We start from the raw sequence: 21,932 nt of genomic DNA, 5'->3' as shown, positions 1-21,932 counted from the left end.
TCATCATATATAAATATATTTACATATGTACATGACTATATTTAGACCTCTATAAATGCCCTTTGCCTCCTAGTTCTTTCCTCTATTTCCTTTTACTTTCCTCTTGTCTCACTATCATGCTTAGCCTTCATTTGGGTTTCAGTAATTCCTCTCGGTTGATCCCTTGATCAAGCCCTACCAGACCTCTTACATCCTCCTTGCCACCGATTTTGGATCACTTGTTCCCTTGTCCCTGGGTTTGTTAACACCACTTCCTTTCCCCCACCTTATCCTCTCCCATTGTCCACCTGGAACCATCGGTCCTGTTGTTTTCTCCAGATTGTTTATCCAGCGTATCTTATCTAGATAGACCTGCAGAAATAATAATATGCACAAAAACAAGACAGCAAAACAAAGCAACAAAACAACACAAAAAAAACGAATGACCAAATAAGAAAAGCCTGTATAGGTTCAAGGTCTGTTTGTTGACCTTTAGGAGTGTTTTCCAGTCCAGTCTGATAGGGTGCCACACCCTGCCCCCAAAGTCTATTTTCAGTACTCCCTCGGGACTTCCTCGCTCTGCTCCCCTTACTGTTCTGTTGCATGCCCTTAGTGTTTTGCCTCAGTGTGGTGGGGTCAGATTGGGCACAATTCCTACACTGTGCCTCCAGTGTTGTCCCCTGTAGGGCTATGGTTCCACGAGGGATGTTGTGTCTCGTAGTGGGGCCGGCCATGTGGTCCTCTCTGCATTGGCTGTTCTGAACAGGGCTAGCGTCCTCAAGGCTTGGTGGGCCGAATGAGTTGGGTTTTCATTGGCTGTTTTTCCAGAAGTCGACACTGCGGAAGTGTGTTCAGCATCTTAGTAACACAGTGCTGATGATAGGTGGTGGGTCTGTGTGATGCTCCTTGGCTCAGAATTGAATAAGGTCTCCTACAAGAGACGAGAATTCTACCATTAAATCACCAGTGCCTCAAGGTTAGGGAAATGCACATCAACCCCCATAAATGCAAATGAACATAATTAGTGTCACTGAATTGTACATGTAATAAAATACTGAAAGGGCACGTGTTTTGTGACTTACATGTTTACCTCAGTTAAAAAAAGAAAATGAGCAAGGCACCATTTCTCCCAATGTAGGGTGGCTATAATCAGAACACAAGTGTTCACCTCTTAGAACCGTTACCCATTGCACGTAGAAATGCAAATGCTATGGGACACAGTTTTGTCAGTGCCTCAGAAGGTTAGCCATAGAATTACCCTTGTTGTTTGTAGGTGCTCTGGGTCAGTTCCGACTCATCGCGACCCCACGGACAGCAGATTGAACGTGTTCCAGGCCATCTCCACAGTTGTTGTACATTTGCGCCCCTGCGTCATCCATTTTCATTGAGGGCCCTCCTCTCGCGCTGAGCCTCTGCGTTGCCACGTAGGGTGCATGTCCAGAGTGTGCCAGGTGCAGTGTCTGCCTTCGCTTCTGAGGAGCATGCTGGCTGTGCTTCTCCAACACTGGTGTGCTCCTTCTGCGACAGTCCGGGGAACTTCAAATATTCTTCCCCAACACCATCACTGAAACGCGTGGATTATCCATTAGTCTTCTGTACGCGTTGTCCAGCTTTCACAAATGAGTGAAGTCTTTGAAGATACCGTACCTCTGGCCAGGCATTCTTTAGTCATGAAAGTCACATCTTTGCTTCTAAACACTTTAGAGATCATTTTTGCCGCAGAATTGCTCAGTGTAGTACACTGTTCATTGATTTCCTGGCTGCTTCCATGGTTATTGATTGTGGATCTGAGTAAAATGAAATCCTTGACCAATTTGGTCTTTTTATCTGTTCATCTTGGTGTTGCTTATTGGCCACTTCTGAAGACTTTTGATCTAGTGGACTGGAATTGACAACTTGAAGGAGCAGTGTCACGTTCGTTGTCAATAGGAACACTTCAAGACCTGTCCAGAACTACAACAGTTATAGGATCCTGGCCATGTACCTATAAGGAAGACCAGTTAATAAGACGGTCAATCAAATTTATACACCAACCATTAATGCCATTGATGATGAAATAGGTTTTTATCAATTTCTGTGATCTGAAATTTATCACACGCACTAAAAATGCAGTGATAAATTACTAGTGATACAATGCTAATGTTAGAAATTAAAGATCCGTAGTTAGAAAAATATGACCTTAGTGATAGAAATGACGTGGAGGAAGCACGACAGAATTTTGCAAGACTCATGACTTATTCTTTGAAGATCCTTTTTTTTTTTTTTTTAAGTATAAACCGGTTATACACCTTGACTTTCTGGATGGAATATACAGAAATTAACTCAGCTACATCTGTGAAAGGAGAACAAAGTTCAATGTTATCAGTCAGAACCAGGCCGGGGCAAACTATGGAACAGATCAGCAGTTACTTACAAGCACATCCAACCTGAAGCTGGAGAAAATGAAAGCAGGTCCTTAGGAGCCGGAGGACGACCTTGAGTAGATTCTGTCGGAATTCAGAGACTCTCTCAAGACTAGCTCTGATGCATGGAAGACTAAAATGCATCTCAGAGGAGATCCTAAAAAATACTCTTGATGGTGAAGAACAGGATAGAAAGTTTATCATGAACTGTCCATCGCTTCTCAGCCTTCTGGCTAAGATTAAGTGTGGATCACCAAAAGGGAAGGAGACACTCGGCATTTCTCAAGGTGAACACACTGAAGGGGGGGAAATTAAGCTGCTGCTTAATGTGATTGAATTATTACATTGTACAACTTGTGAGTTGTATACCAATACATTGTTTTTAAAACAAATAAAATGAAGCTTCAAGTTGCATTACTGAAGGATTCTATAGGTAAATATTAAATGACCAAGAAAGCATCAAAAGAAGATGGTAGAAATACACAGAAGAATCAGTGCACCAAAAAGAATTATCAACCATTTCAGGAGGTAGCATAGGAACAAGAAATTAGGATATTGTAGCGGAAAGTCTAAGCTACAATGCTACAGCATTGGCAAACAGCAAGGCTGCAGGAATTGACACAGTGCCTTTTGAGATGTTTGCACAAATGGATGCGATGCTGGAGTGGCTCATCTTTCTATGCCAAGACACTTGGGAAGACAACTACCTGGCCAACTGACGTTATGAAATCCTTACTCATGCCCATTCCAACAACAGAGAAAGGCGATCCAACAAAGTGCAGAAATTATCAAGCAATTAATGCCACAGCCACGTACAATTTTACTGAAGAGCATTCTCAAATGGTAACAGTAGTACATACACAGGGAACTGCAGAAATTCAAGCCACACGCTAAAGAGGACATGGAGCGGGGGAGATCATTGTTGATGTAGGATCTATCTTAGCTGAAAGCAATGCACACATTTTGCCTGTGTTTTATTGACTATGCAAAGACATTCAACGCTGTAGGTCACAACATACGTGGATAGCGTTGAGAAGAGTTTGGCATTGCAGACCACTTCATTCTCATATGGAACCTGTGGGCACACCAAGACACGGTCATTCACACAGTACAAAGGGAGGGTTTACATCAGGAAAAGTAGGTGTCAGGCTTGTATCCTTTCACCATACTTAGCTCAGTCTGAATGTTGAAAGCAAAACATACAAGAAGATAGGCTATATGAAGAAAAATGTGACATCAGGTTTAGAAGAGGGCTCAGTAGCGACCTCTGATGTGCGGGTGACACAGGATTGCCACGATGACCCTGCAGGTCCTCTCGTCAGATTATAACCAGAAACTTGAAAGCAGAGACAAACAATTGTGTGTTGGGGTTCACTGCAGCTCTATTCACAGCCAAAGGGTGGCAACCGAAATGTCTGTGCACAGATGGATGGAGAAATGACCTCTGCGGTCTGGAAACATGAAGTGGTGATACACGCGACAACATGAACGCACCTTGAAACTTCTCCCAGAAGAACAAGTACTGTGCACCCCGCTCCCATGAAAGAATCCTAGTTTGACAAGCACATAAAATCAGAGTTGATTAGTGGAGGAATGGGAGGTGGGGGACAAAAAAAGTGAGTTTCACACAAGTAATGAAAAGCATTTGGAATATATTGTGATGGTGGTTATACAACATTAATGCTGGAGTCGATGTCACTGGATCGGAAATGTTGGAATGAACCGTGTTTGGGTGCATACATATTTTACCACAAAGTCAAGGTCGAACCATGCATGAAGTTGCAGCTCTCCTCATCTCTGTCAAATCGCACATATCATTTCTAAAAGGACCATGGCTGTGTGTGTGTGAACTTCTGCCGTACTGAACTCCTGAAGGACACAGCTCTATTCCGGACTGGTGCATGTAGCCCAAAGCAAGTCCAACACGGTCCTGCCCCAGGGGTGCTGAACCCCCAGCCTGTTTGTTGCTGTGCCTCGGCGCCTACCCTGGCCTCGTGCAAGAGTTGGGCTTTATTGGGAGGGCAAGTCAAAAAGTCTTATTACTGGGTGCCAGTTCATACCACAGCCAAAACCACTGCTGCTGAGTCCCTTATGACTCCTAGCTACAGGATTTCGACCTCTGATGTCAGAATTGCTACCCTGACCCTGCAGGTCCACTCGTAAGATTATAACCAAAAACTTGAAAGCAAAGACTGTCAATCTTTACAGGAGCAGACTGCCTCATCTTTCTCCAGCAGAGTCACTGGTGGTTTGAACCTGCAACCTTGCTGCAGTTAGCAGCCCAATAGCTTACCTACAGTCCTGCCAGGGCTCCTTGCTAAGTCATACGTGCATGCGTTATTCCACACACGTTTATGTGATCAGTAGATGGCTGCTAGTAACGTGCCCTAGTCTCCTTAGGGTCAGAATAGCAAGCAAGCTCACGCCGTCAAGTTGACCAGGGTGACCCTGGAGGACGAGGTCAAACTGCCCCCGTGAGTTCCTGAGACTCCAGAGGAGCGGCTAAACGCCTCCCTCTTTAGGGAACCTTCCTCCCCAAAAAGGTCCAGTCAAAACAGAGATTTCCAAGGGGATTGACTGGGCATTCAAGGCAGCTCAAAAAATTATAGTCACTGTATTGGGGGGTTCCAAAGGATAATCTTGATAGATTTTCTCTAAGGATACAGGACAATCACTGGAGCTTATTAGGAGGAAATGTTAAGAAATTTGAAAATTCCTTGATGAGGAAAAAACTAGGAAAGTCACACCAAAAAATTTCTCCCCATCATGACGGGCTCCCTGCTATTTCTTCAAGGGGAAGCAAGGACCATATGACGAGGTTTTCGTGGGAAACCCGCATGCCCCACAGCCCTGAGCCTGTCCCTTCAAACTTGGTTTGGTTTTCAAAACTCAGCACTGAAAAAAGCAAGATTTGAGTCCCTGAAGATATTCACATGGTATAAGTCAAAAAACAGAATTCTTGGGAGAAGGGTTAGAGAGATGGAAACACTGCCTTCAGAAGTGTGTAGACAGAGATGGAAGCGATGTTGAGAAACAATTGCTTCACATTTTTAATAAACATTGCTATGGTTTAGTAGCAATGCATTTTTTTACTTGCCCTGGTGTGTGTGTGTGTGTGTATGTGTGTGTGTGTGTGTGTGTGTGTGTGTGTGTTGATTGAAAGAATAAGTACATGAAACAGTTAATACCTGTAAAATGTCATGTCTATAACCTCCTTTTTGGGGTTATAACTTCGTGTCCTTGATCATCTCATTCTCTCTGGCCAGCTTTGCACCAAGGCAGCGGTTCTCAACCTGTGGGTTGCAACCCCTTTGGGGATCGAATGACCCTTTTAGAGGGGTCGCCCAATTCATAACAGTGGCAAAATTACAGTGATGAAGTAGCAACGAAAATAATGTTATGGTTAGGGGGTCACCACACCATGGGGAGCTGTGTTAAAGGGTCTTGGCCTGAGGAAGGCTGAGAACCGCTGCACCGAGGAGATGAGACAGTATCGTCGTGTCATCACCACCGACCTGGAGCCCTTCCCAGCTGCATCCTCTTGTTAAACCCGCTCAAGAAAATTCAGAATGAAAACAGTAGTATTGCAATGCCAATGTGTTCATTTTTCTCTCTACTTTTCAGGCTGGAGTAAAAGGGACATTGGGAAGATTAGTCGGAATTTTTGAGGTAACTGTTCAGCTCTTCTGCTAGCGGCCCCAAAGGACAAAGTAGAACTGCCCTCTTGATCTCCGAGGCGCTCGGGCTCTGCAGAACAGGCCGCCTCGCCTTCCCTCTGAGTTGGAGTTGACCCCCTGCCAGGGGCTTCTTAGGAGTATTTTTGCTAAGAGTAGCATCAGATTAGTAACCATATATGGTTTAATCGAGGAAGGCTGCCATTTTGGTTTCTTTGAGTTTTCAAACCAATAGTGGGCTTTCCTTTTTTTAATCCTAAAATCTCCAAACAACTAAAAATTGCTTGTGAGTAGCATTTCCCCCATCGTAATATCTCTCCCTCTCCACCCAAGGTGTCAGGGGAGGTGGATAAGTACATTGTAGACAGAGGAAAGTTGAAGGTAAGTAGTTAAAACAGACGAGGGAGCGGCACAGAACTTGTCAGTGCCGCAGACTTGGAGGGACGGGGAAGGAAGTGCCAACGCAGGCCTGGCTTGAAGAAAGGGGGTGAGGGGTGAGGTCTCAAAGATGTCAGTGGTGCCACTGTTGGCCACAATCTCTTCTCCAGATTTCTGGTGCTTCCTACTTGAATTCACATGGTGCATTTTCTTGAGAGGTCAATCAAGAACGTTCTCTCAGCATTCTTGGAAATTTGCGCCTAGAGGAGTAGTCAGGAAATATATATGTGTCCGTGTGGATATATGTATGCATGCATCTATATATAAAGGCACCGTTTAGAAGCCAAAGTGCATACTCTCAAGTCCAAGTGTGGCATATTTTAAATAGGCCATCTAGCACATTCCATACGTGTAGGACTATCACAAGCAAGAGAGCCCTGTGTGGGTGCCTTCTGAACACGTGCACGGGAGGGTGTGTGCATCATCTCAGCCTTGGGACCAGCTCGTGCTTTCTTTGCTCGCAGAACCAGGAGAGGAAGCACCGAACCTATGTCTACGTGCTTATTGTCACAGAAGTGCTGGAAGACTGGGAAGACTCTGTCAGCATTGGTAAGTTGTCACCCGACAGCCATTGCTGTCGCCCCAAGCCTTACCCAGAAGCTGAATCTGGAGAGGGTGTGTTGGATTTTAACGAACACGGGCATTTTTGAACTTGTGGAAATTAATATTTTGGGTGGGGGGTGAGGGGAAATCCTATAAAAGACCCAACAAATCAAAACATAACCCTTACAAAAAAAGCTTTTTTAATGTTTCTAAAAGCAAGATGTTTAGGAATCCTGGTGGTGTAGTGGGTACGAGTTGGGCTGCTGACCAGTTACAAGGTCAGCACTTTGTGAGAACTCCCAGCCCCTCTCCAGAAGCAAGGCGAGGCTCGTCACTCCCAGAAGAGGCAGAGGCACCAGAACCCCGGGGGCTGCCCTACCCTGTCCTCTGGGTCACAGTGAGTCAGAGTTGACTCGGTGGCATTGATCCTCCCCCAAAGGTGTTATACTTGTACCCTCCAGACAGTAAATCCTGATCACAGGCCTGGAGACTGCGGTGCCAGCAGGGCCATGGGCTTGCTGTGACGGTGGTCGTGTTGGGGCAGAGGGCGAGCCCGTGCCCTGGAGTGGGTTAGCAGAACTCGAGCGAGGGAAGCAGCCTGCAGTTTTCTTCACGCTCCTTCAGCTCCGCCGTGAGCGGAGCTTGATCACGAGTCCCTGTCTGTCTCGACCAGACACTGAGTTGGTTCACTCTTCAACAGCTGAAGGAAAGTGGTTCTAGAAAAGTGTAATGTTGATTTAATTTCGGATAACAGCTGACAAACATAATTTCCGTGCGCTAAGCCCCTCCCTGCCTGTATCGTGAACCCGGGCACTGCCCCTGAGTGTTGATCTGGGCAGTCACCACCCTTCCACTCTTGGTGGGTTTGGGTCTTGTAGTACGGTATGCCTAGGAACATAAATTCACAAAGGGCCCACTTTAGAGGAAGAGATGGTGCAGGGGATGCACAGCGCCCAGCTTCAGAGCCCTCTCTGCAGGGTGGGCGTCCCATTCTTGTGACAGTCGACTTTAAGGTACCAGTGCTCTGTCAGCCAAACAACGTTCACTGGCTTCTGCATCAGACGTTGATCCTGACGAAACAAAGTGTGGGGAACAAGCCTCTGGGCTTGACACAGTGGTCCCTAATGCAGTAAAGGATGAGTGGCGATTCTGTTCAGATACGCCACATAGATACAGTCCATTTTCCTCACGGAGACAGAGAGAGGTACTACTGATGACCCCTGTTTGATAGATGAGGGAATGGGGCATAGAACAAGCCAGGGCTTGGCTATGCAACATGTGCTAGATTGGTGGTTGGTGTGATTGGAGCCGAGCTTCAGAGTTTGTTCCTACCCGTGGCATTGTGCCAGAAGCTTTGGAATGCCAAAAAGTGCTCTAGTTCGAGTACAAAGCAGTGTCTTTTCAAGTATACATGAAAGAAACACTTATGCACTAAGGTTCCGAGTGGTCGTTTCTTATTCATACTCTCCTTTTCCTCCATGCTCGGCTTTTTTTTTTTTTTTAAGCACTGGCTTTTCTTCCCCTTTAGGTAGAAGAAAAAAAATAATGAAGGAGTTTTAAAGTAAATATTTAGGGAAAAGTAAGAAAATAGACTAAAACCTTCATAGTGATGTGTTAAGATTGTTTTTCCTTCTGATTTTTAAATATTTTTTCCTTTCTAAAATGTAACTATATTACGCTCACAGAACATGTTAAAGACAAACTATGAATTGAAAACCAGCTGCCCTAGTAGTTCTGGACACTGATTTTGCAGGAGATGGAGACATTGGCCAGGCGCGGCCCTTCCTGGGTGAGCCGAGTTTAGCCAGTCACTGTTTTAACTGCCGTTTTCAGATGTCACGCTGTCTTATTCTACATTCGGCATTTCTGTACATTCTGCGGTGTAAGAAGGAAAACCATCTCAAAATGTAATCTTGTACGTTGTCTCTTGTGCTTCATCTCTTTCTCTCTGGACCTCCCGCCACAGGAAGGAAGAGGGAATGGTTTAAAATCGAAGATGCCATCAAAGTGCTGCAGTACCACAAACCAGTACAGGCGTCCTATTTTGAAACCTTGAGGCAAGGCTACTCAGCCAACAACGGCACCCCGGTGGTGGCCACCGCGTACTCGGTTTCTGCTCAGAGCTCCATGCCCAGCATCAGATGACTGAAGACTTCCGGTCAGAGTGGGAACGGGACACCGGACTGAGACGCAGAACTGCCCTCCCACCCTTGCTCTTCCCACCTCTCCTCACAGGCTTCCTCTCCCCCAATAGGCATGCCGGGCAGCCGAGAAGGGTGCTGATCATGTTGCTCTTTGGTGTTAAGTGGTGGGCTTTTTCTTCTCTTTTTATTAGGGGTGGGGGTGGGGGTAATTTGTAAAGTACTTTTGGTGCATGATCGGTCCCTCCCTTTAAACATCCCTACCGTTCTGGAGAGAGGCAAGCAGCCTTCCCTCTCTGCCTTGGATTCTGAAGCAGTTCTTGTTTGTCTCATCCCAGACATGGCCAGACGTTTTTCTTTGATTTTTAATTTTTTTAATTATTATTATTAAAAGATACCAATGTGAGATAAACCTTTTTAAGAATCTGTCCCAGAATGTGTTGTTTCTGTCCAGTAGGATGGTGGTTTTCACTATAGGTTACATTTATCTACACATTATATACTTAGCATATAATATGTAAATAAATGCGTTAGAAAGAAGGAATATAGCTGTTTCATTTTTCCTCTTTTTTCCCCCTCTAATTCAGGCTATTTCTAAAACAGAGCCTCGCAGTTAATTTGTTTTTTGGTTTTACAGTGTCCTTCAATGCTGGCGGCTGGGCCAGTTTTCCCGTCCTCCTGTGTGTTCCCAGGTCATGGCCTGAGGGACATATAGGTTGGGGGAAGAGTGTAGCTGCTGTCCTAGCACTCGGGCATTCGTGGCCTTCTCTGAGCTGTTTCCACAGCAAGAAGGAATCGGAAGAAACCAATTTGCTTTTTTATTACCAAGCCAGGAGCAAATGGCCTGAGGCCAGATCCAGACAAAAGCAGTGATAACTCTTAAAGCCTGCTCTCCATGTTGACCATAGGGATTGGAACTGGATTCTTGGGATTACTGTCTAAAGAACTAGAACATCAAGCACCATTTCTATGCTGCTGGTTTGGAGCCCCACACACACACACACAACATCTTGTCCATATATGCCTTAGACCATGCTGACGGGGTATTTATTGTCTGTGCTCTTTAAAGCATCTGGCTGTGTTTTGCAAGTGCAGTTTTGCAGCCCTGTCCCTGTGTTGGATAACTGCTAAGTTCTAGAAAAGTGCACAAGGGGAAAAGTCCAGATGTCCACAGGGGCTTGGTGACCCTGCAGCACTTGGCATTGCACCAGGGGGTTTGTTCAGACCTACTAACGTCTGCCTCCCACTGCAGTCAGAAAGGGCCGTCTTCTGAGAAGTGCTGGACAGGAATGGCGTGGTCGGGCACTGGCTCACTGCAGACTCCCTGTGGATTCTGAGACCCATTTCCTGCTGGCCTCTTTTGTCCCTAGTGTCCTTGAGTTGGCAAGTAAGAGGAGAGGAGTCTAGCTGGTGGAGGGTGAGGCTGGGGGTGAGGGAGCAGACGGCCCTAGGGCCCTGGCTCCGGACAGGAGCGTGTCGCTCAGCTCTCGGTGTCACTGCCTTTGTCAGAACAGAGCAGCCGCCACTGAAAATTCTGATAATACTTGCACTTCCAAACACTTTTGCTCCTCCCTCTCTCTAAAATAAATGCTTATTTAAAACAAGAAGAAGAAAGGATTATATCTGGTTGACCTGGCACTTAGTGTTCTGAGTTTTGGGGATCCTGAATTGGTGGGCATAAAAGTGTGCTGCAAGTTGTGTTGGCCCGCTCCTCGCTGCCTGGCATCGCTCCTCCGGGCACAGGTCCCGAGGTAGAACCAGCACCAGGAGGTCCACTCGGCCTCCTTCAGAACGAGCACGCTGCTCCTGGTTGCCCGACTCAGAGCAGCCTAAGGGTCTGTCCAAATAAGTCAAGAGGGAAATAAAATAAATTCCTCTAAATGAAAAACACATTCTTCCAAGTAAACTGCACCTTTATGGTCTGGGTTTGAAAGTGCTTTACAGGAAAACAACCAGTCACGCCTCCTGAAAAGCAGTGTTGATTGTGATGTGTGTGTATTTTCAGGACCTGGAGACGGTTTTATTAGGCTGGTGTAAACAATACACTATCCCAAAGGTCTGGTTTTGATCGCGATGGTGTCTTTGAGTCAGGAGGGCGAATGGTGCCAAGAAAGTGTTTCCAGTGACCTGGGTGGATCACATTGGTGCCGTTTACTGGAGAGATTGTGCTGATGGTTTTGTAACTGACAAGGAGGCTCTGTCCCCCCTGGACATGTTGGAAGCGGGGCGTTTCCTGCTGCACTAGGGTTGTGAGGAGCAGCAGGGCTGAGGCCTCGCACCGTGACTGTTTCCCAGGCAGACAGGACACCCCTTTGGTGATGGATTGGTAAACCTGTGAGGACCAGAACCTGCCTGGCTCTCCCCAAAGGAAGCTGGGGGGATGGGGGGGAGACAAGAGGCAGCACAAAAACTGCCCTACTTCGAGAGCATTTCTTATTATAGAAGGTCACGGGCGCCCGCTTAGGCAGAGGTGTGCCATTGATTCTGCCCTTCCCCGGCTTGCTCAGGCGAGATGAAAACTGGTGCCTGGATGCAGGGAGGTTGCGTGGCTCTCCTGCACAGCAAATGTGGAGGTCTTCGGTTCTGAAGACCCCAACGGAAGGCATCAGACTCAGAAGAGAGGGAGTTGTTTTTCTATATTCCCCCCCCCCCCAATCTATCGATTGTAGCCATTGGAAACAGAGCGTGAGGTTGCGATCTTCTCTTGGACTGGAGTGTGCAAGTGTAGGAGTAAGAGAGAGGTACCCGGAGCACACGTTTTAAATTCTCTCTAACCTTCTATTTCCTTACAACCCAGGAAACAGAAGCCTTATTTTCTTTCACAGGGCAAACGGGACAGGGTGGAACAGTTCATGAGCTGGCTGTATTTCTGTTTTGTTTTTACACGTGTTCACTGCCCCCATCTGTCCTGCGTGTAGAAACTTCCCTCATTGCATACCCTGAGCCAAGGCCATCTGGTGGGATCAAAGGGGTGAGAGAGTCAGCCCCTCCCAGAGACCACTGGCCTGGAGGGTGGTGTCACAGCAGGATTTCCGCCCTCTGCATGAGGTCCCTGTCCCCAGGGAACCAGGGAGGCCTTGGCCTCTTTAAACCATTGAGGAGCAGAGGTGGCTCTCAGCCCTCTGGGAGTGTTTTGCAGTCAGTTGTAAATAGGTTGCTCTACAGTTGAGTTCCTTGGTGACAAATAAATATTTACTTTTTTGATGTTAGGAGTCAATTCGCATACGTCTCTGAAAACGTGCTTAGAAGACAAAAGTCACCCTCTGAGGTTTCTTAAAGAAGAGAACCTTCTCCACAAACGGCTCGACACCTCCCTGCCCAGTGGCAGGCTGCTGCCCTCTGCCCATGTTCCTCTCCCGTCGAGCTGGACAGGGCCTTGCTTGGCTTCCCAGTCCTCTTCCTAAAAAACAGCCTCACTGGGCCACACTTACTCCTGGTTCACAAGAAGGGTATAATAACCGCCGTGTGATTTTCGCCACCAATGTGATCTCAGTGTTTCCCAGATGTTCCTTTAGCCTGCCCTAGTTGAGAAGAGATTGAGGATTGTGGGAGATACTGAAGGCCTTTGTGTTTTGAGGGAAATGTGAGCTGTCGGTAATTGATAACACAGCTTCATGCTGGCCCATCTGCGCTTCAGAAAATAATCCACATCTTGACAAAAAGGAGGAGACGTGCAGGACTGAGCGATAGTTCAGGCAGCTCTGGGGCAGAGACCGACGACTGCATGTAGCTTTTCCTGCAGCCCTGTGTTTCGAAGCCCTGCGGGCAGCCCAGCCGCCGCAGTTCACACTGCCCAGTGGAGGCGGTGGTCATTGCTTTCGAGCCCTAGCTCTGCTCCCGCATGCCCCCAGAGGGCAGACAGAAAAGGACCCCAGAGTCTGGCTCAGCACGCTGGGTGCACCCTGTGGACAGAGGCCTGACCTTTCAGGACAGCTGAGGGAGGTCTTGCTCCGGCTGCTATGGTAACTGTTCTTGCAGGCGAGGGTTCGGCTTCCTTGTCACCCAAAGCAGCGAGACAAGTGGGACTTTGGGTAACAGTTGCACATCAGGAGTGTGGTCCGCAACACTTAAAAAAGAACTCTTAAAAAACAAATAAACAAAAAGCCTCTTGTCCTGTATCCTGTTGCTTGAGGTCACTGCAGGCCCTGGGAGCCTGCCGACTCTGGGCACCTCTCCAGTGGGGCCAGCAGTCTCCCACCCTGCCCCTGAAAGGGCAGCTTCACCCTTGGACCATTGGCCCTGGCAACTCCAATACAGACAAGAGATGTGAGAAACCTAATCAGGACATCTGAGAAAAGGCTCCCGCTCCCCTCCAGATAATCAACTAGTGTGTCCTCCCGGTTTCCTCCTCAAACAATCATCAACAGGGACAGGGAGGCTCTGGCTGGCTGTTGATTCCAGCCGCTGCGCTGAAGCAGGCCGTGGCCTGGTGTTTGCCTCTGCACTGAGCAGCTTTCCGAGGAAGAGGTTGCCTTGCCCCTGGAGCCCTGGGTACAGCATTGGCGCTTGTCTTAGAAACGGAAACAGTCCATCTGGGAGGAAGCCTGACTGGGGACTCAGCAGACCAGGGAGGGACTCTGCTGAAGAAGGCAGTGTTTTGACCAAAAAGGCTAGAAGGTGGAGAGAGCCATGGCTTCTGCCCTGCAGTGATTGATGACTCAAAACTTCCTTCTGTTCACTTTCTCAACTCCTGACCCCCAAACTGATCTGACTTCTTATGGGCACACACACATATAAACCCCTCGAGAGAGGCTCTATGACACAAACAGTGGCATTGTGGCCGTTTTACCCAGGGCACCGCCACCTCTGACAGGCTGGATCACTGAACTGCACGCAGACATGCTGGTTCCCAAATAGTGACCTACCGCACTCCCTGCTGTGACTGACTGCTCTTCTGCCGCCACCTGAGCTGGTCCAGCCAGGCATTTAGAGCAAAGTCGTGGGTCATTGGCGCTCCGTAGGGGAAAGAAGGCAAGATGCTTTTATCTAGATCCTGGGCCTTGAGCCCATACTCCCCTTTCTATCATGCTGGGTGAAGTCTCACCTTCAAGAAATAGTTTTTTACTAGTAAAATTGCCTGTACACCGCTCCAGCAAGCTATCCGGCATGAGCCTGTCTTCCTAAGCATTTTCAGGCGGAATTGAAAATGTCAGCTTAAAGCATTGGCAGAACTCTGTATGCTCTTTCCCCTCTTAGCTGCCCCATTGGGCTGGGGATGGCCGGGGGGTGGGGAGGAGCCTTTCAGCGTCTTAACCTTGGTCTGTTAACCTCTATCTATTGGGGAGAAACTGTGTCAGTAGTAAATGATCCAGAGACATCTGGTGTAGGTGACAGGCCCGCAGCAGCCCCCGAGGCCAGGTGGCAGGTAAGGTAGGACAAGAACAAGAGCCTCCTTACAGAGAGCAGGCCTGGCTGCAGGCAGGTCTTGGGAGCTGAGCACTGAGTGCTCTGCTAAGGGGAGGGTGTTCAGGGCCTGTGCTTCGGAAGCCCGAGAGAGGGTGGAAGGGAGAGGGCAGGTATCAGAGCTCTTACCATGCGGCTGTGAACATCTCTCCTCCAAACTTTTCCAGGGGACTCACCCCCTCCAAAACCTCGTTGATGAGCCTCAGTTGCATTGTGGTGGACAGAGACGTGGCGGTGGTTGAGGTGCAGGAATGGGAGCCCAGTGGTGGCGTGGTGGGAGCTTTAGTGGGAGAGAGATTGGCCGGCAGAGCGTGTGTGGGGCAGTATCATCTGGGCCCAGTAATGCTCCCACTGGCTTCTCATCAGACAGAGGGTGGGTAACTGGAACTCAGACCACAGCCGTGTGTCCACTCCTGCCTCCATCACAGGAAAGAGCGCTACCACTTTGCCAGGTGCTCAAGTGAAGTCTTTGGAGGCTGTGGGCAGCGGGTTCAGAATGAACATGATGCACGTGCGTGCGTCTCTCCCACTCAGTGTCAGACAGGAAGCGGCCGCCCGCTAGCAATCGCATTTGCACGCCTAGCTGCTGTCTGCCCAGCCTTTGTTTCCAGGGCTTGTCTTCTGTCCTCGTCCTTGCCAGTGGCCTAGCTAGGTGACAGCGGTTTGCCCGTGCAGGGCATGGTCTCCAAACAACCTAATGGTTTTCGAAGGGCTTTGGGTCCCCCCTCTGATCACCTCCTCTCCATCTGCATCAGTGTCAGAAGGTTACCAGTCCTATCTCAGAATTAGACCTGCTTCCCCCAACGTATCACGGGGTATCACCCAGATAATAGACAAAGTTCAACAGGTGTTTCCAGGGAACTCCCTCCTCCTCCACACACACCCCTTGGATTGAAGCAAAGTAGCCAAGATTATTGAGTTTGTTTGAACTTTTCCTTGTGCCTTCCCCATAGCGTTTCTGTACCTGAGCTGAGGCTCAGCTGGTCCCGGCCAGTAATGACTGCAGAGCAGCAGGAGGCCCACGCACAGGACTGTGCGACTCCTGTCCCCTTCCCTCAGGGCCACCCAGAAAGGACCTCCCACCAGGTCACCTAGCCCCTTGGCCAACAGGCTGAGTGTGTGAATCACTGCCTAGGCAGTGGGAGTCATATTTGTGGAAAGGGTCGAGCATGAACCATCGGCAGGCTGACTCGGCCTGGAGCAGAGGGTGTCCAGAATAGCCCTTGCAGAACTCAAAACAGACCCTGAGGAATCCAAGGAATGGCACTTGCAGGGAAGGAAGGAAGGAGGGCTGGTTGTGTTCCTTAAACCTTTTCCAACCAGCTGCTGGTTTAAGGATGCGGGGATATGGGAATACTACTTCCCCACCTCCATCTGGGGCTGCCCCATGACTTCAGAATGCCCTACCCCATGGGTGCATGGACTTGTTTCCCATTTGGGGGAGGGGGGTGTCCGCTCCCCTCCGCCCCCCACCCCACCCCATGTTTCCAAAACAGCCTTGCTTGGCACTGCATGGAAAATCGGGCTTTCCTTCCTGCCCTTTCTGCTCGGGCCAGGCCTCTTCCCCGGTGGCGTCCCAGTCCTTGTAAGGGAGGCCTCGAAGTACTCAGACCTGGGGGGAGCGGGGCTGGGTCCAGAGAAGGCCAGAGGTGGGGGTTGTGTTTTCCTGGTTCCTTTTCTTGAGGGAGATGTCTGGGCCCCCCTCCCCCTGCCTCTCCCTTGCACTGGGGCGTGTGCCTTCCAGATCTGGTGGGACCCGCCGGCCGGTATGGAGGAGAATGTAGGGTCCTGCCCTCGGGTGTGGACTGAGACCCGTGCCCAGCAGATGGGAGTCCTGCTTTCCTTCTCTGCTGGCTGGCTGGCTGTGTGTAACTGTCCTTCTGTATTGAAGCGTCCCTTATGGGGTACCAGCAACCATCAGGGCAGACAGTCCCCCCTGTAGTCTAGATGGAGCTTTGGTCCTCCCCCTAAATCCCCACCCCACTCCTTTTTGTACAGTGCTTAACCCTGTGAGTGTGCGGCCCCTTTCTGTGTGTGACTCAGTTTCTTGCCATTTGAGCTATGTGGGAGGAGGGAAGGGGATTGGAATTGTAGGTTGTAATCTTGTGCCAATCAATAAAAACCAGTATTTCACACACATCCCTGCCAGAGTCTGGTCTCTTCTTTCAGAGCTTTGTCCTTGGCATAGTCCTCTTGGGCTTTTACCTCCCTCCTCTCCAGGAGCTTTGGGACTGGCACCAGGCTCCAGGGCGGCCTGGGGCAATGTCTTATTTGGGGGGATGCCTGTGAAGGATCAAGTGGGGTGGGGGGAGCCTGTGGGCAGTCGTGTGAGCCTGGTTGGCTTCCTCTTATCAGTCCTGTTGCAAGGGGCCCAGGGAGATCCCTGTGCAATACTGGGACCCACCCCAAAGAAGCACATGGGAGAAAGATAAGCTGACTCAGGCACAACAAGGTGGCAGGCTGTGGCTTAACTGCATCAGAGCAGCAGGCGGGGGAGGGTCCGCTCAGAACCAGGCAGGCTGTGGGGAGGAGAACGGCATTAAGGCAGCTCCTAGGCCGACGACAGAAGGAAGAGCATCTTCAGCTCTGATGAACATGTAGTGAGGCCAATCTACGGAAGCCCACAGTAACCAGCCCGAGGGGTTGGGCTTTCAGCATGTGCAGCTTTCTTGAGCAGGGCAGTCTTGTGATGCCAGCCATGTTAAGGGCGAATCAGCAGGAAGGGGCGAAGAGGAGGAGCAGTCTAGGAACAGAGCAGACCAAGAGCAAATGGTGTCACTGAGAAGACAGACGTCTGCCCAAAGGCCAGGTGGCTTCCCCAGGGTGTGGCTGCTGATGGCATCATCGCTCAGCAGATTTTGTGAGCCTAGGAACTGGGTAGTGGTTAGTGCCCCAGGGGGTCACTTCTGGGGCAAGACACTCACTAACCTAACTCACAAGAGACTGAGCTATACGATAGCCCAAAGTAGAGAGTTGGTGACTTTATTCTACCATTGGGCAAATCCCCCATCCACTGGTCAGGGCCCCTTTCTCCCCTTTGGTCATCTAGAGCTGACCACTCCTCCTTCCCCTATCAGAGCTTTCTTCTGCCATATTCGGCACCTGCTAAGGGAAAGAGCTTAGCTGAAAATGCACTAATCCATCCAGGAAGCCACCAACTAGAACCCTCTAGTTGTGGTGTGGGTGTTCCAGAAATCTCCCCCACCCTCCCTGTCAGATCATTGTGGGCCGTTTTATGGTGAGCTGTCGCATGAGCTGCTGTTGCTGGTTTCCATCACGGTCTCAGAGGTGGGTGCACGTTTTGGAACAATCTTGCTGCACTCCGGGCTCCCAGCAGCCTACATCCACATCGTGTAGTTAGAGAGACCCCCAAAGCTCCGAGCACGAGTGATGGCTGGGCGAAAGTTGGCCCAAAGTACACCAGTGTGGTGCCAGTGTGAGCTGAGCCCGGAGCCCTGCCCATCCTCCCTGGAGACCTGGTCCTTGTGCCCAGGGGAGCCTGTGCTCGAAGCCATGACCTTGTGTGCTTTCTGCATTGCAGACAGATTGAGGTGTAAAGGGTTTCCTTTTCTCTCCTTGGTCTTGTGACACCCAGCTAATGTCTCCGCCTCTGAGGACAGCCAGGAGGCTCTGTTCTGTGCCCTGAATACCAGCCGAGTGCTAATCCAGGACACACAGCCCTCACCGAGGCACTGGCTTGGGCATGAAGTGGGAGAGGTGACATCCTGGGGCGGGCAGTGTTGGAGAGCGCTCAGGTAGGAGGGTGATGGGACTGGCAGGAGGTAAGAGGTTGGCAGAAGGGAAGAAGGCTACCTGGTGTACTAGAAGGTGTGCCCGCTGGGTCCAGGCAGGGCCTCACTCAGCGACCCCGTTAGTAAATTCCTATTCAGGCTGGCTCTTAGCCCATGGGGCATACTTCTGCCCTGCAAGCGTGTCAAGCGTCCCATAGAGGCAGGGGTGTGTGGTGCCATATTGCGGCGTGATCACCGCCTGTTTGAGGTGTGCCAGGTTCACAGAAATGTACAGAGGCATGAGAGAGCTGAAGGAGGCATGGACTCTCCCAGCAAGGTCAGAGAGGCCTTCCCAGTGGGAGCTTCAGCTGAGGAGACCCCCGTTGTGTGGGAGGGCATGAGGGGCGGATAGGCCCTGTGCTCAAGGACCTGCTGGGACTGACACTCGATAGGTACCGGGTCAGGTGGTTGGCAGGCAGAGCCGGAACTGTGCTCTGGAAGCAGCAGCAACTGCATCAGGCTGGATGTTGCTGAAAGATGATCATCGTTGGATGGACTGTGGGCACCTCGTGGTCCAGATCATGCTAGGCGCCCTGGCGAACGTTGGGGTCTCCCAGTGTGTACATCAAAAAGTAGGGTTGACACTAGCCTGCAGTCTATGAAGGGGCCCTGCTGGCGTGCTCTGGGTTAACCGTTGGCCTGCCAACCCCGAGCCATCAGACACTGAGGGAGAAGTAGGAGGTGGTCTGCTGCCCTGAAGTCTCAGGCGCCCTCTCTGGAGTTGGGACTCCATGGCGGTGCGTTTGGTTTGGGCATGCAGGGTGAGAATCACCAAAATGCAACACAGAGCCACAGAGGACGCGCTTGCTGTTGGGAAGATGGCGCCTACACATGCTTGAAACGGGTGCCAGAAACCTGCCCTTTCTTTAACCCCCCACCCCATGTGTGGAATGCAGAGAAGTGAGGCAACATAACATGGACCTGGGGCACCTGTCAAACATGGGCCCTGTTGTCCACACCAGTCCGTGGGAAAGGAAATGGAGACCTGGAGATGTTAAGTACTTTGGGAAGGAAGTTGGCAAGCTAATTGTAAAAACGAGAGGTCCCCAGGGTGGCCCAAGGCCATTTGGGAGAATGAGAGAAGGGGAGTGCCCTGTCCCCGTCAGTGTCGGGACTTGGTGGGAAGCTGTGGTAATGAGAACACTGGGATGCACAGGGGCCAATGGATAATCTAGACGAGGTACTAGATTAGGGGCTGGGGCAAGTAACAGGCCTCCACCTACGGAGGAGCCGTGCACGGGGTGAAGGAAGAGGGCTAATCCGGTGTGCGAGGGCCAAATGGAAAATAAGGTTCTTACCTTACACCTTAACTCACTGCCATTGAGTCGATGCTGACTCAGCAACGCTACAGGCCAGCGTAGAACTGCCCCGTGGACTTCCAAGACTAAATCTTCACAGGAGCCGAAAGCCTCATCTGTCGCTCACAGAGCAGCTGGTGAGTTTGAACTGCTGACCTTGCAATTCGCAACGCCGTGTGTCACCCACTCTGGCACCAACTCCAAAAGCCACCCTCCTGCCATCAAGCCGATGCTGACCCAGCGGCCCTAGAGGACAGGGCAGCTGGTGTGTTTGCACTGCCCGTCGTGTGGTTAGCAGCCTGACCCCGACCCCACCATGCCCCCGGCTCCATAAGAGAATTCACAAATAGGGAAAAGTGGATTGCATTGCACATGACAAAGTAACATCTCCAGGGTCGACACCTGGCGTCACACCTGCTGGCTCTGCATGCCCACTGGGCCGTCCTCGCCCCTCGTCTCCACTCCTCTCCCCAGAGTGATAAGATAGGACAGGATAGAACTGCCCCTGTCCATTTCTAAGACTGTTAACTCCTTATGTGAGCAGAAAACCCCATCTTTCTCCCGAGGAGCAGCTGGTGGTTTCAAACTACCAATCTTGCAAATCACAGCATTGGAGTCTGGAACCCTGGCAGAGATTACAGATCCCTGGCTGTGCTGTAAACAGCCAGCTCCCCTTCGCTTAGAAACATCATTTTAAATGGTGAATGGTAAAACGAAAAAGCATGTCTCTCCCACGCTGGCCGCCAAGCTACTATGCAGCTGTTTCTCGTGGCCTAGATCTTCAGTCCGCCTTGCATCTCGAGCTCAGCCACGCACCACTAACAACTCCATCCGCACCTTTCCTGTGCCCTCCTACGAAGGAATCGAGCCTTCCCGGGAGGAGATGTGCAGATTAGAAGGGGCCTGGTGGCACAGTAGTTACAAGTTAGGCTTCCGACTGCAAAGGCAGCAGTTCGAATCCACCAGCCAATCAGTGGGACAAAATTGAGGCTTTCTGCTCTCGTAAAGACTAACAGCCTCAGAAGCCCTCAGGGCAGTCTGCCCTGTCTTACGGGGTTGCTATGAGTCAGAATCGACTCGATGGCAGCGTTTGGTTTTGTTTGAGTGCAGATTGAGGTCACGGTGGGCTTCTACCCCCCTCCACTCATCCCCAGTGGCCCCCACATGGGCAAGTCCAAAGGCCAATTAGCTGTTCTCATCTGATGTCTCCTCTGGCCTTTCCCTCTGTGGTGGCCCTAGCACGCCTTCTGGCTCAGGTTCTGCCTCCGTGACAGCCTTTTCTCTGTCTTCCAAGTGGGCCTCCAGGCTTTCCTGCTGTGCGGGGTGGGGTGTTCCCAGAGCCCCAACCAGTCCACAGCATTTCTGAATATCTACCTTCTTCCTGATAGGCCCCTCCAAGGCTACAAGACCTGTGAGCTGATGGGTGGTCGTATTTTGTCGTTCAGTCACCTGAGTCAGCACTGTGAGTCCTCTCTTACCCCAGCGCTCCCCTCCAAGTCCGCCTCACCTTTAAAACGTCAGCCCCATCAGCTCTGTTCCCACGGCCATCACTGACGTTCAAGCCTGGGTCAGGAGGCATTCCAGCCTTGTCAGGAGTTCGAGGCTGGATCTGGCTGTGGTCTCCTGAGGCTGCTCCTCCCTGGCCTTTTGACCCTTCCTCTTTCTCTGCCAGAAGGATGCTCCCAAAAGCGCTGCTCTGAGCGGTCAATCTCCTTCCTAAACACGGTGGTTGGTAAGCAGAACCTTTCAGGATCACGTCAGCTCCTTCGATTAGTATGCAATATTCCCTGTGACCAGGCCCTGCTCACCTCTAGCTTGCTTTCTCTTCCTGCAGCCCTCCAGGTGCATTACATGCCTGCACACCTGCCCAGAGCACACGTGCCCCAGCCTTCTTTGAGAGCGATCCTTGAGGTGCCCTCACCCCGGACTGGGCCGTGTGGCCCGCAGGATCTGTCTCCGCGATGTCCAGCAAAGTGGTGCCAAGCAGGCGCTTGGGAAATGTGGGTTAGAGAACATAAGGAACACAAAGGGCATTTAGGTCCACAGCGTAAGAGAAGGCACGTCCTGTGTCAACCTGTCCTCAGCAACACACACACACACACACACACACACACACACACACACACACACGCTCCCTCCCCCCACCCCCAGGGTCCTGGGGAGAAAGTTTGGAGCTGATGGAGGTAAGGATGATGGTCAGTGTGGCACCCATTGACCAATCAGAACAAACACACACACACACACACACACACACACACACACA

General features: G+C 50.4%; 1 protein-coding gene across 1 annotated transcript in view; it reads left to right on the top strand.

Moving 5' to 3' along the window:
- NUDT3 (nudix hydrolase 3) overlaps positions 1-16,719 on the top strand; it is a 98,218-nt gene extending 81,499 nt beyond the window's left edge. Inside the window, exons 3-5 of the mRNA XM_004717233.2 lie at positions 6,006-6,050; positions 6,958-7,042; positions 9,003-16,719. Of these exons, the coding sequence (XP_004717290.1) occupies positions 6,006-6,050; positions 6,958-7,042; positions 9,003-9,181 (309 nt within the window). The 3' untranslated portion in view covers positions 9,182-16,719. The remainder of the gene's footprint in view (positions 1-6,005; positions 6,051-6,957; positions 7,043-9,002) is intronic.
- The last annotated feature ends 5,213 nt before the right edge of the window (positions 16,720-21,932 follow it).

The sequence above is a fragment of the Echinops telfairi genome, unplaced genomic scaffold (assembly GCF_000313985.2).
Source record: "Echinops telfairi isolate 266 unplaced genomic scaffold, ASM31398v2 ScPeMD7_655;HRSCAF=1070, whole genome shotgun sequence".
Taxonomy (NCBI): domain Eukaryota; kingdom Metazoa; phylum Chordata; class Mammalia; order Afrosoricida; family Tenrecidae; genus Echinops; species Echinops telfairi.
Note: the sequence above shows the minus strand (reverse complement) of the source record. Positions and strands in the feature narration are given on the sequence as shown.